This window comes from Hemiscyllium ocellatum, chromosome 12 (genome assembly GCF_020745735.1).
Source record: "Hemiscyllium ocellatum isolate sHemOce1 chromosome 12, sHemOce1.pat.X.cur, whole genome shotgun sequence".
In the NCBI taxonomy this organism is placed as follows: domain Eukaryota; kingdom Metazoa; phylum Chordata; class Chondrichthyes; order Orectolobiformes; family Hemiscylliidae; genus Hemiscyllium; species Hemiscyllium ocellatum.
Genome location: NC_083412.1, coordinates 77,580,159 through 77,593,254, shown reverse-complemented (window position 1 = coordinate 77,593,254; position 13,096 = coordinate 77,580,159). Strand labels below are relative to the sequence as shown.

Below are 13,096 nucleotides of genomic sequence, written 5' to 3'. Positions count from 1 at the left end.
CACCCGGAGGAAACCCACGCAGACACGGGGAGAGCGTGCAAACTCCACACAGTCAGTCGCCTGAGTCGGGAATTGAACCCGGGTCTCAGGTGCTGTGAGACAGCAGTGCTAACCACTGTGCCACCGTGCCGCCCATTATTAAATTGAAACTAAGCATGGACACATAACTCAGGTTGTTTTCATTCTTTCATGGGATATGTGCATCACTGGCCAGACCAGAATTTGTTGCCCTTCAACTGAGTGATTTACTAGGCCATTTCAGAAAGCAGGAGCTGGCCAGAGTTCAATGGTGCAATACCTTAGCAGGGATGACAGTGGAGGAACAATGGCGGATATTTCTATGTATAATGCAGAAATTGCAGGATCAGTTCATTCCAAAAAGGAAGAAAGATCCTAGGAGGAGGCATAAGTGGCCGTGGCTGACGAGGGAAGTTAAGAAACATATAAAGTTAAAAGAGAAAAAGTATAACATAGCAAAGATAAGTGGGAAAACGGAGGATTGGGAAGCTTTTAAAGAAAAACAAAGGATTACTAAGAAGGATATACACAGAGGAAAAAATGAGGTATGAAGGTAAACTGGCCAATAATATAAAGGAGAATAATAAAAGTTATTTTTAAGTATGTGAAAGGCAAAAAAATGGTTAAGACTAAAATTGGGTCCTTGCAGACAGAAACAGGGGAATATATTATGGGGAACAAAGAAATGGCAAAAGAATTGAGTTGGTACTTCAGATCTGTGTTCACTGTGGAAGACACAAGTAATCTCCCTGAGGTAACAGTGGCTGAACTAAAGAGAATTTATATTTGCCAGGAATTGGTGCTGGAGAGACTGTTAGGTCTGAAGGTTGATAAGTCTCCGGGGCCTGATGGTCTACATCCCAGGGTACTGAAGGAGGTGGCTCGAGAAATCGTGGGTGCGTTGGTCATTATTTTCCAGGGTTCGATACATTCAGGATCAGTTCCTGCGGGTTGGAGGGTGGCTAATGTTATAGCACTTTTTAAGAAAGGTGGGAGAGAGAAAGCAGGAAATTATAGACCAGTTAGTCTGACTTCAGTGGTGGGAAAGATGCTGGAGTCTATTATAAAGGATGAAATTACGAAATCTGGATAGTAGAAACAGGATCGGTCAGAATCAGCATGGATTTATGAAGGGGAAATCATGCTTGACTAATCTTCTGGAATTTTTTGAGGATGTAACTCTGAAGATGAACGAGGGAGATCCAGTAGATGTAATGTACCGGGACTTTCAGAAAGCTTTTGACAAAGTCCCACATAGGAAGTTAGTGAGCATAATTAGGGTGCATGGTATTGGGGGCAAAGTACTAACTTGGATTGAAAGTTGGTTGGCTGATAGGAAACAAAGAGTAGTGATAAACGGCTCCATTTCAGAATGGCAGGCAGTTACCAGTGGGGTACCGCAGGGATCAGTACTGGGACCACAGCTTTTCCAAAATACGTTAATGATATAGAAGATGGTATTAGTAATAACATTAGCAAATTTGCTGATGATACTAAGCTGGGTGGCACGGTGAAATGTGAGGAGGATGTTAGGAGATTACAGGGTGACCTGGACAGGTTAGGTGAGTGGTCAGGTGCATGGCAGATGCAGTTTAATGTGGATAAATGTATGGCTATCCACTTTGGTGGCAAGAACAGGAAGGCAGATTACTACCTAAATGGAATCAATTTAGGTAAAGGGACAGTACAAAGAGATCTGGGTGTTCTTGTACACCAGTCAATGAAGGTAAGTATGCAGGTACAGCAGGTAGTGAAGAAGGCTAATAGCATGCTGGCCTTCATAACAGGAGGGATTGAGTATAGAAGTAAAGGGGTTCTTCTGCAGCTGCACAGGGCCCTCCTGAAGAAGGGCTTATGCCCGAAACGTCGAATCTCCTGCTCCTTGGATGCTGCCAGACCTGCTGCGCTTTTCCAGCAACACATTTTCAGATCCAGCCCATCAGGCCTACTCTACCTTTCAATGAGATCATGGCTGATCTGATAATCCTCAACTCCACTTTGCTGCCTTATTCCCATATCCCTTAATTCCCTGACTGTTTAAAAATCTGTCTGTCTCAGCCTTGAATACATTTAATGACCCCATCTGAACAGCTCTCCATGGTAAAGACTTCCACATATTCACTATTCTCTGAAAAACGAAAATTGTCCTCATCTCTATCTTCAATGGGTGACAACCAATTCTGAGTTTACTTCCTCTGTCCCACAAGAGGAAACACAATCTACTCTCTCATGTTTCTTCAGTATCTTCTATGTTTCAATCAGATTGCCTCTCATTCCTCCAAACTCCAATGAGTACAGGCCCAACCTGCAGACCCCGAAGAGATTCTGCCCAGACAGTCGTAGAGTCATAGAGATGTACAGCATGGAAACAGACCCTTCAGTCCAACTTATCCATGCTGACCAGATATTCCAACCCAATCTAGTCCCACCTGCCAACACCTGGTCCATATCCCTCCAAACCCTTCCCATTCATACACCCATCCAAATACCTCTTAAGTGTTGCAATTGTACCAGCCTCCACCATTTCCTCTGGCAGCTCATTCCATACACATACCACCCTCTGCCTGAAAAGGTTGCCCCTTAGGTCTTTTTTATATCTTTCCCCTCTCACCCTAAACCTATGCTCTCTAGTTCTGGACTCCCTGACCCCAGAGAAAAGACTTTGTCTATTTATCCTATCCCTGACCCTCATAATTTTGTAAACCTCTATAAGGTCACCCCTCAGTGTCCGACACGCCAGGGAAAACAGCCCCACCCTGTTCAGCCTCTCCCTATGGCTCAAATCCTCCTACCCTGGCAACATCCTTGTCAATCTTTTCTGAACCCTTTCAAGTTTCACAACACCTTTCCGACAGGAAGGAGACTAGAATTGCACGCAATATTCCAAAGTGGCCTAATCAATGTCCTGTTCAGCCGCAACATGACCTCCCAACTCATGTACTCAATACTCTGACCAATAAAGGAAAGCATACCAAATGCCTTCTTCAATATCCTATCTACCTGCGACTCCACTTTCAAGGAGCAGTGAACCTGCACTCCAAAGTCTCTGTTCAGCAACACTCCCTAGGACCTTACCATTAACGTAAGTGTATAAGTCCTGGTAAGATTTGCTTTCCCAAAATGCAGCACCTCGCATTTATCTGAAGTAAACTCCATCTATCATTTCTCAGCCCATTGGCCCAACTGGTCAAGATCCTTTTGTAATCTGAGGTAATCCTCTTCGCTATTCACTACACCTCCAATTTTGGTGTCATCTGCAAACTTACTAACTTTACCTGTTATGCCTGCATCCAAATCATTTATGTAAATGTCAATAAGTAGGGGACCCAGCACCAATCCTTGTGGCACTCCACTGGTCACAGGCCTCCAGTCTGAAAAACAACCCTCCACCACCACCCTCTCTTCTACCTTTGATCCAGTTCTGTATCCAAATGGCTAGTTCTACCTGTAATCCATGAGATCTAACCTTGCTAATCAGTCTCCCATGGGGAACCTTGTCGACCGCCTTACTGAAGTCCATATAGATCACATCTATTGCTCTGCCCTCATCAATCCTCTTTGTTACTTCCTCAAAAAACTCAATCAAGTTTGTGAGACACGATTTCCCACGCACAAAGCCATGTTAACTATCCCGAATCAGTGTCCAAGGAGCAGGAGAATCAACGTTTCGGGCATGAGCCCTTCTTCAGGAAGAAGGGCTCATGCCCGAAATGCCGATTCTCCTGCTCCTTGGATGCTGCCTGACCTGTTGCGCTTTTCCAGCAACACATGTTCAGCTCTGATCTCCAGCATCTGCAGTCCTCACTTTCTCCTGTCCCGAATCAGTCCTTGCCTTTCCAAATATGTGTACATCCTGTCCCTCAGGATTCCCTCCAATTGCGTGCCCACCACTGAGGTCAGGCTCACTGGTCTATAGTTCCCTGGCTTGTCTTTAACACCCTTCTTAAACAGTGGCACCACGTTTGCCAACCTCCAGTCTTCCGGTACATCACCTGTAACTATCGATGATACAAATATCTCAGCAAGAGGCCCAGCAATTACTTCTCTAGCTTCCCACAGAGTTATTGGGTACACCTGAACAGATCCTGGGGATTTATCCACCTTTAACCCTCCGTTTCAGGACATCCAGCACTTCCTCCATTGTAATATGGACATTTTGCAAGATGTCACCATCTATTTCCCTACAGTCTATATCTTCTATATCCTTTTCCACAGTAAATACTGATGCAAAATATTCATTTAGTGTCTCCCCCATTTTCTGTGGCTCCACACAAAGGCCGCCTTGCTGATCTTTGAGGGGCCCTATTTTCTCCCTAGTTACCCTTTTGTCCTTAATATATTCGTAAAAACCCTTTGGATTCTCCTTAATTCTCCTTAATTCAATAGATGCCTTAAAATTGTGAGAAGTTTTAATTGAAGTTACACAGAGAGAATCTTTCAATTCGTGGAGATGAATAAATCTAACGTTCACAGGTCGGCGCAACATCAAGGGCAAAAAGGTCTGTTCTGCGCTGTATCGTTCTATGTTCTATAGGCCATCAATATAAGATAGTCATAGAGTGCCTATTGTGTAGAAGCAGGTCATTCAGCCCACTGAGTCCACACTGATCCTCAGAACAACATCACACCCAGACCTATCCCCCTACCCAATCCCTGTACCCCTGCATTTCCCATGGCTAATCCAATCAGCCTGCACATCTCTGGACACTAAGGGGCAATTAAGCGTGGCCTATCCACTTAACCTGCAGATCTTTGGACTGTGGGAGAAAACCAGTACAAACCCACGCAGGCACAGGGAGAATGTGTGGAGTTTGCACAGTCACCCGAGGCTGGAATCCAACCCTGGTCCTTGGCGCTGAGGCAGTAGTGCTAACCACTGAGCCACGGGGCTGCCCTATTCAAGAAGTCATCAAGAGAGTAAATGGGAAATTTAGCCAGAGACAGGTGACAATCTAAATTCACTATAGGGTATTGTTGAAGAAAATAGTACAGATGCCTACAAAGAAAAGCTCAACCAGTATATGACAGAGAATGGAATAGAGGTTTATGCTGTTAGAAACAGATTAAGAAAGATTAGAGGAAGTTCAAATGAAGCACAAATACCAGCATTACCACTAAATAGTTGTTGAGCTGTTTATTCTGTGTAACCCTGGAATAGTTGCTGATGCACAATTCCATGATTGCTGACGCACAATTCCATGATTGCTGACAATCTTCTGCTAGTTGGTTCAATGTCTATTCATTGTATGTAATTTCAAATATTTTAATACAGAAGGCAAAACATCCCATTTACAAACAGGCATCCTTCTGGCTGAATATGGGGCTTCCTCATTAGGGCTCTCTGAATTCATAGTACTAGAAGTCAAGAACTGAACCTGGGTCTTTACAGATACTTTTGAATTAACCTGTTCAGAGATATTGTCACACTCCTCTGGAACAGGTGGGATCTGAACTAAGGCCTCCTGGCTTAGACGTTAGGACTATGTCACAACAACTCTTATGGAGCCCTTACTGTCTCTATGACACAGTAACACAAATTCAATTCAATACTGTTGTCATAGAGCAGAGAAATTCCTAGTGTTCAATTTGAGGTTTCAGTGTGTGAAAAGCAGAACTAGTCGAGAAACACCATAGAAAACGTTACTGATGGAAGTGTATTTCTTACCTGCTTCAACCCAGTTTGAGGTTTCATTTCCATGTTCTGCTCTCACTCTGAGGTTGCAAGTCGCATTGACATCGTTCAACAATTTACATCTTGTTTCAGTGGTCAGCATACAGTCATGCACGTCCAGCCAACTTCGATTGTCATTGCTTTCGAAAGTTCTAGAAAAAGTAGGTTACAACAGCAAAGACATTGACACAAGTGAAGAGCATATGAATCTGTTCCAAAGAGAAGGTAAAATTATTTAGGGATTACTTTTGGGTGCCCTCCAACAGCCAGGGAATCAAGGTCATGCGGAAGGTGCAGAAAAGATATCAGGATCAGTTGCTATAGCTATATAGGAGAAAGTGAGGACTGCAGATGCTGGAAATCAGAGTCAAAGTGTGTGGTGCTTGAAAAGCATAGCCCATCAGGCAGCATCTGAGGAGCAGGAGAGTTGATGTTTTGTGAATAAGTCCTTCAGGAACTCCTGATGAAGAGCTTATGCCTGAAAGAGTGCCTCTCCTGCTCCTGAGATGCTGCCTGACCAGCTGTGCTTTTCCAGTGCCACACTTATTGAATGCTATAGTTATATAGCCTAGTGAAGGTAGTGCTCCTTTCAACACAACAGGAAACATTAAGAGTTCTGCTACAGATGTTCAATATTATCATTTCCTGTTTTTCAGTAGAGAAGATGGGTTCTTGTGGTAATGTCCCTACCTGAGAGTCAGGAGGCCTGGGTTTGTGTCCCACCTGCTCCAGAAGCTTAACACCAATGAACAGGTTTATTGGAAACTATCTAAAGAAAGTGGAGGGAAAATCTTTTTCCAATGATCAGTGAATTAGCAATTGGCAGACATAACGTTTTAATGATTTCACCAGAAGAAAAAGATTAGGCTTTTTTTTTTATACCTACAGAGGGTAATTAGGAAGTATTGATGAAAGTAGAATCCAAAGTAGTTTTTCAAAAGGAAATGGATAAATATTAGCAAAGTGAATAATTATACAGGTCTGCGTAGAAGAGGAACAACCTGACTGTCATTTTCACAGAGTGCTGTGAGCTGAAATACCCTTTGTATTAGCCTGCATGGTAACAGGGTACCGAGTAACAATGAAAGTGGATAAAGGGAAGCCCCTTGATATGGTTAATTTGGATTTTCAAAAGGCTTTTGACAAGGTCACACAAAAGAGATTAACATGCAAAATTAAATTGCACAGGTTTCAAGTTTGTGCACTAAAATAGATTGGGAACTGATTGGCAGACAGAAAACAAAGAGTACTAGTAATAAAGATGAGGTTTTCTGGGGTACCACAGGGATCACTGCTTGGATCCCGGCTAATACATATTCATGATATCAATGCAGACACAACGTGGCATATCTCCAAATTTGCAGATGACACAAAACTTGATGGAAGGTATACTGTGAGGAGGATGCAAAGAAGCTTCAGTGCAATTCGCACATGTTAAGTGCATGGGCAAGCACATGGCAGATGCAGCATAAAGCAGGTAAATGTGAGGTTATCTACTTTGATAGCAAAAACAGGTAGCACGTTATTTTCTGAGTGGGATACATTGGGGAAGGGATGGTGCAATGACACCTGGGTGTCTTCATACACCAGTTGCTGAAAGTAAGCATGTGGCTGCAGCAGGCAGTGAAGGAGGCAAATGCTTTGTTGGCTTTAATAGTGACAGGATTTGAGAACAGAAGCAGGAATATCTTGCTGCAACTGTACAGGGCACTGGTAAGGCCACACCTGAAGTATTATGTACGATTTAGGTCTCCTTATCTGAGGAACAATGTTCTGCCTATACAGAGAATGCACAGAAGATTTACCAGACTGATTCCTGGGATGGTGGTACAGACATACAAGGAAAGATTGGATCTATTAGGGCTAAATTCACCACAGTTTGGAAGAATGACAGGTGTCTCATAGAAACCTATAAAATTCCAACAGGATTAGGCAGGGTAGATGCAGGAAGGATTGTTCTTGATGACTGTGCAGACCGGAGTCATAGTCTAAGGATAAGAAATAGGCTTTTTAGGGCCGAGATAAGAAGAAATTTCTTTGCCGAGAGAGTGGTGAGACTGTGGAGTTCTCTGCCACTGAATGATATTGAAGGCAAAACATTTAAAACTTTCAACAAAGGGGTAGATATCTTTCTTAGGACTATAGAGATCAATTCAGAGAGAAAATAAAAACAATGTGCTGAGTTGGATGATCAGACGTGATCATATTAAATGATAGAGCAGGCTCAAAAGGGCTGAATAACTTGCTGCTGCTCCTGTATTATATGTTTATTTCAAATTTTATTTCTACTTCTTTTAAAAAATGATTCATTCTCCCTGCATTCCAGCCAATAAGACTGAACAAAGGTTTCTCCAGCTAAGCTTTCTTTGAAAAGGCACAAGCATCCCCATAGCCTGAGCCAAGTGTGATGAAAACCCTGAAGGCTGCAAATAAGGGAGACACACCAGGTGGGAGGTTTACAGTCAGAATTTGTGCATTTGCTGGGTAATCTAATCTCACTGGGTCAAATGAAGTTCTACAAATTACCTACATGAGCCACAGACTTGTAAGATGTACAAATCTGGGAAATTAGAATGGAAAATCCCACACAAGACTCCTGCCAACTCCCATCACTAATGTAACTTCTCTCTTTTGTCTGAAGTATTTTGTGAAAATTCCACTCCCTGTTCAATTTGAAAGCCCACTCTGCATGAAACCATTTCTTTATACTCTGTGAAACACCCACTCCACATTTCCTCACACCTCACTCTCTCTAAGAACAACAGCACAATCCTTCTGTAACTTCAAAGCTCAGCGGCATATTTGCACTGAAAGCCTCATGTCTTGTTCGCTTCCACATTAGCACTGCTGCCTCACAGCACCAGGGACCCAAGTTTAATTCTAGCCTTGGCTGACTGTGTGGAGTTTGTATATTTTCGCTGTGTCTGTTTGCATTTCTTCCCAATGCTCCGGTTTCCTCCTACAGTCCAAAGATGTATAGGTTAGGTAGATTGGCCATGCTAAATTACTCTGTCGTGTCCAGGGATGTGCAGGCTAGGTGGGTTAGCCATGGGCAATGCAGGGTGGGGAGGATGGCATGCTGGTTAGAGGGTCGGTACAGAACTGATGTGCCAAATGGCCTCTTTCTGTACTGTAAGGATTCTATATTTTGTTCTCATGTTCTCCCAACTCCCAAACGTTTAGAAGTCATGTCCCCTTGTTTATTAAAAAGCCATCATACATAATTAGAGTTTTTAAAGAGATATTGTGCGAGCAGCATCACAAGTAATTCAAGGAGGAAACCCGAAACCAAACTCTTCGAGCAAACCAGGAGGAATATTTAAATAGTCGTACCCTAGATGTTACCTACATTCTGGGTATACATGAAAAACAAAAACAAAGCAGAGACAATTTTGAGGTTTTCTAGGTCCTGCCCGATTTGGATACCCCAATGAATCACATCTGAATCCATCATACATGTGAGCACTGGTTTCCTGTTAGTGTCCAGATCACAGGTTGGAAAGGAGTCATTTGCCAGTCCTAACTTCATGTGCAAACAGAGTAAATGTATCAGGCAGATGTACATTTTTCCTGACTCAGATTTTATTGATTGTAGATTTCCTTCTGGGAACAAAGCCAATATTCCCAGAACTCATCTAATTTACAGCACTGCAGGCTTTTATTTTGTCCCTCTTCCATTATGACTGCAGTGTCAATAAACTCAGGAACAAACCTTATGAACTTGTATTTTATAGAGTACCATGTTAATCAAATATCCTACATCCAAGAATTTGATTTTTGATCCATGTCTTATATTGGAATTGGACAGAAAGAGAAACCTGTTCAAACTAAACGCGTAATATCTGTCAGCTGATTCCATAAAGCAAATACATAGAAAATTTAATACTACTGGGGGTTCTTATACTCTTTCTGATTCTAATCACTTAGACATTTATCCATTTGTCTATTTGACCAAGAAGGACATGGTTGGTAAATTCATGGGAACATTTAGCACATTTGAGTCACACGGCATCCCAAATTAGACATTTACAATGGATATATCATTATCATTGGTCAGAATACACTACATGAAACTGTTGGGAGGGTGGGGGAGACAGGCTAGAGGTGGGGAGGAGGATTAGCACAAGAACTACAGCAGCGCAATAAGTCATATTCTCATATTCTCACAGTAACTAAATTTGGACTCAGTTTTACAAAAATCAATGTTCCTCCAAGATAATTATTCCTGAAGCATATATAAGAAAGCTACAGGAAGGTCCGGGGCTATACTGATATCTTTTACCCTGTGTACAAAATTTATTCAAATGGGGGCTAACTGACCTGAACCGTACCTTTTGCAATTATACTGCTTTTGAACAGTTTCTTAGCTCCAAATTACTTACCTATTCCTAACATGTGCTTCACCTGATTTCTCTTTATGGGATCTCTCTTCATAGGTCTGCAGATCCCATTTCACAATGACTTACTTTCTAAACTGTAGCAAATACTACTTTAACATTACAGAATGAATTGATGCGTTTTCTTGGAATCGGTCAAACAAACTTTATATTCCTACACATCTTCAATGTTCTGTCAATTGTTGGACCTGTCAGAGTTAAACCCTTGCACTTTATTAGTCAAATCACTTCCTTGAAATAGTCCTGGAACTCATTCCTTCACACTGAGTGACTGTATATTTATATACACTATACAACAGGCCTGATATTTCTCTTCTTCAACATCCCTCTGCATGGTGTTATCTGAATGTTGATCATCATTGTTAAATACTGCAAGGAGAGTAAATGCATTTATCAGTGCATTTTCAAAAGGAAATTTGGATAGAAAGTAATTAAACATTTTTAACTGCACATGGTCAATTATCTTTCAACAATGTAGAGTCATAGAGATGTACAGCACGGAAACAGACCGTCTGGTCTATAGACAGTCTTGTCTATGCCGACCAGATATCCCAACCTAATCTAGTCCCATTTGCCAGCACTTGGCCAATATCTCTCCAAACCCCTCCTATTCGTATACCCATCCAGATGTTTTTTAAATGCTGCAACTGTACCAGCCTCCACCATATTCTCTGACAGCTTATAACATGCACCACTCTGTGCGTGAAAAAGTTGCCCCTTAGGTCTCTTTTATATTTTTTCCCTCTCATTCTAAACCCCCTAGTTCTGGACTCCCTCACCCCAGAGAAATTACTTGTCTATTTATCTTATCCATGCCCATCATGATTTTATAAACCTCTATAAGGTCACCCTTCAGCCTCCAACGCTCCTGGGAAAACAGCCCCAGCCTATTCAGCCAGGACTGAATATGCAGCATTCATTAAAAACAGTGCAGGGGTCAGTTTAGAAAAATTATTTAAAGTTCTTGTCTGTGAAATTGTTCTGAAGGGCCTTTTATTGCTAAACACTTCAAGTAGAATCTTCATTACTAACTATAACTGACATAAGCCAATGGGGAGTTATGGAAACTGGATGAGTAAGTATCCATAAGTTAATCACTCGCACTCAGGGCATATCAATATCTTAAGTATGGAACAAAACCATAACTTAACTTTTTGGGAACTGTGATATTGATTTATGTCATAAACACATAAATGTAAGTGTGCTCTGCAATCTGGTACCATATTATATTGGGGCATATTCAATGAAAATTACTCCAGGATAATTGGGAAGTAAATAATAAGGATACAGACAATATAGTTTCCTCATTTTTTGTCCTGAATTAAAATGCAGTGTCTTACCTTTGAACAGAGTATGTTACTAAATTGCCTTGATAAAATACAGAGTCCCATTTGAGGATACGCTTTGAATCGACAAAATCAATTTGCACGTTTTGTGGTTCTGGGATCTGTCCGATTACTATAGAAACAGAAATGATATTAAAATAACTTTAATCATGAAGAAATTAGTTTTTAACTTTAAAAAAAAGCTAGATATGCAAACTTGCAAACATAAATTTCTGAGTAGGCATAATTCCCTGTGTTTAGATCGGTCGTGACTGTAATGAGATCAGCCAGGTGGACCACATAGAATATGAGTTCCCTGATTGGACCAGTTTAACAACTCCAATCAGGGAGCTGTGGCAGCCAGATAATAACAGCAGTGCCAGACATCCTGTTCACTCTGACAGCTAGCTCTGAGGGAGCTGGATCAGTATCAAGGATTCTCCACGTGTAAATAAAGGGTGACTTGATGATGAGATAACAGCCTCTGTGGCATTACTTAAGGTCCAGTGATAATTTTACGTTTTAACACAGCCAATAGGAAGTCTCACTTGCACCCTGGGCTTAAATTTATCCCTCATTTCCTCAAAAGGTGACACTTGGAGGTACATATTCAGTGAAACTCAAATCCATTTTAGCTTGTGAACAATAAACAAAGACTTTCAGTGGAAAGATCATCGGTTTTTATTATTAGTGGTTACTTTTAGGTTATGTGAAATTTGTATATTTTGCAAATTAAAATACTCAATAGACGGCTGTCTTTGTTGAAATAGTACTAAACATTGACATGACCAAAACTGCTCCTTTGCTAGAGAACTATTCTGAGAATGAACTAGGTGGAGACATCCACTCCACGCTACAGTTCAAATAGTCATACTATTCATAACCAAAACTGCATCAGACTCCCAACTCTGGAAGTCCCACTCCTGAATGTGGCACCCAACATCATCAGGAGGGGAATCGGTCAGGTTGAACTTTGCACATTTGTGGTGAATGGAAGCAGTTACATAGATCAAAGCGCTGGTGCCTTCAAAGAAATCCTGCTTTTAACAGAGGGATGTCTACAAGATAACTTGTAGGCTTTACATTACTAGAAAATTGAAAGCTGCCAGGGTTATTTCAAGAGGTAGGGTAACTTTTTGGATATGTTCAAAGATATCATTTAGACAGGTCAGGTAACTTCAGGAATTGTTACAAGTAGACATAAGTGTGCATGAAAAGTGGATAAATTCCTGTCCTCTAATTATATCAAAACATTTGTTTAAGGTATAAAACAAAATAAGTTTTGCTATTTCACTCTATATACTGGCATAAATAAGGGCTATCATGAGAAAAAATGTTCCGCACTATTGATTTCACAACCTCTCATTATCACAATGAGGGGAGGGTTTGGTGTTCACATTTTATCTGACAACTCCACTAGTTGTCTTTGTACGGGAGCTATGTATACAAATGCCTGTTTTGAAAAAAAATAAGTTGCTGTAGGAACTTAAATGTGGTAAACAGGCATTAAATCAAGTAGAACTCTACTTTTGAATAGTGAATTGATCAATAGACATTTAGAACTTCAATTTATTTCAACCAAGAATAGCTCCAGTGGTCTGTCCAAGATGGATATTGAGTGAGTTGACACAGAGGGTGAAGAGGCAAAGGGTAGTGGGATGGAAGTCAATGGGTTGGCATGAGTT

At 41.3% G+C, this 13,096-nt stretch overlaps 1 protein-coding gene across 1 annotated transcript in view; it reads right to left on the bottom strand.

Moving 5' to 3' along the window:
- LOC132820845 (interleukin-10 receptor subunit beta-like) overlaps window positions 1-13,096 on the bottom strand; it is a 60,282-nt gene that overhangs the window by 24,124 nt on the left and 23,062 nt on the right. The window contains exons 2-3 of the mRNA XM_060833193.1: window positions 11,427-11,544; window positions 5,684-5,841 (exon numbers count right to left, since the gene is read on the bottom strand). Of these exons, the coding sequence (XP_060689176.1) occupies window positions 5,684-5,841; window positions 11,427-11,544 (276 nt within the window). The remainder of the gene's footprint in view (window positions 1-5,683; window positions 5,842-11,426; window positions 11,545-13,096) is intronic.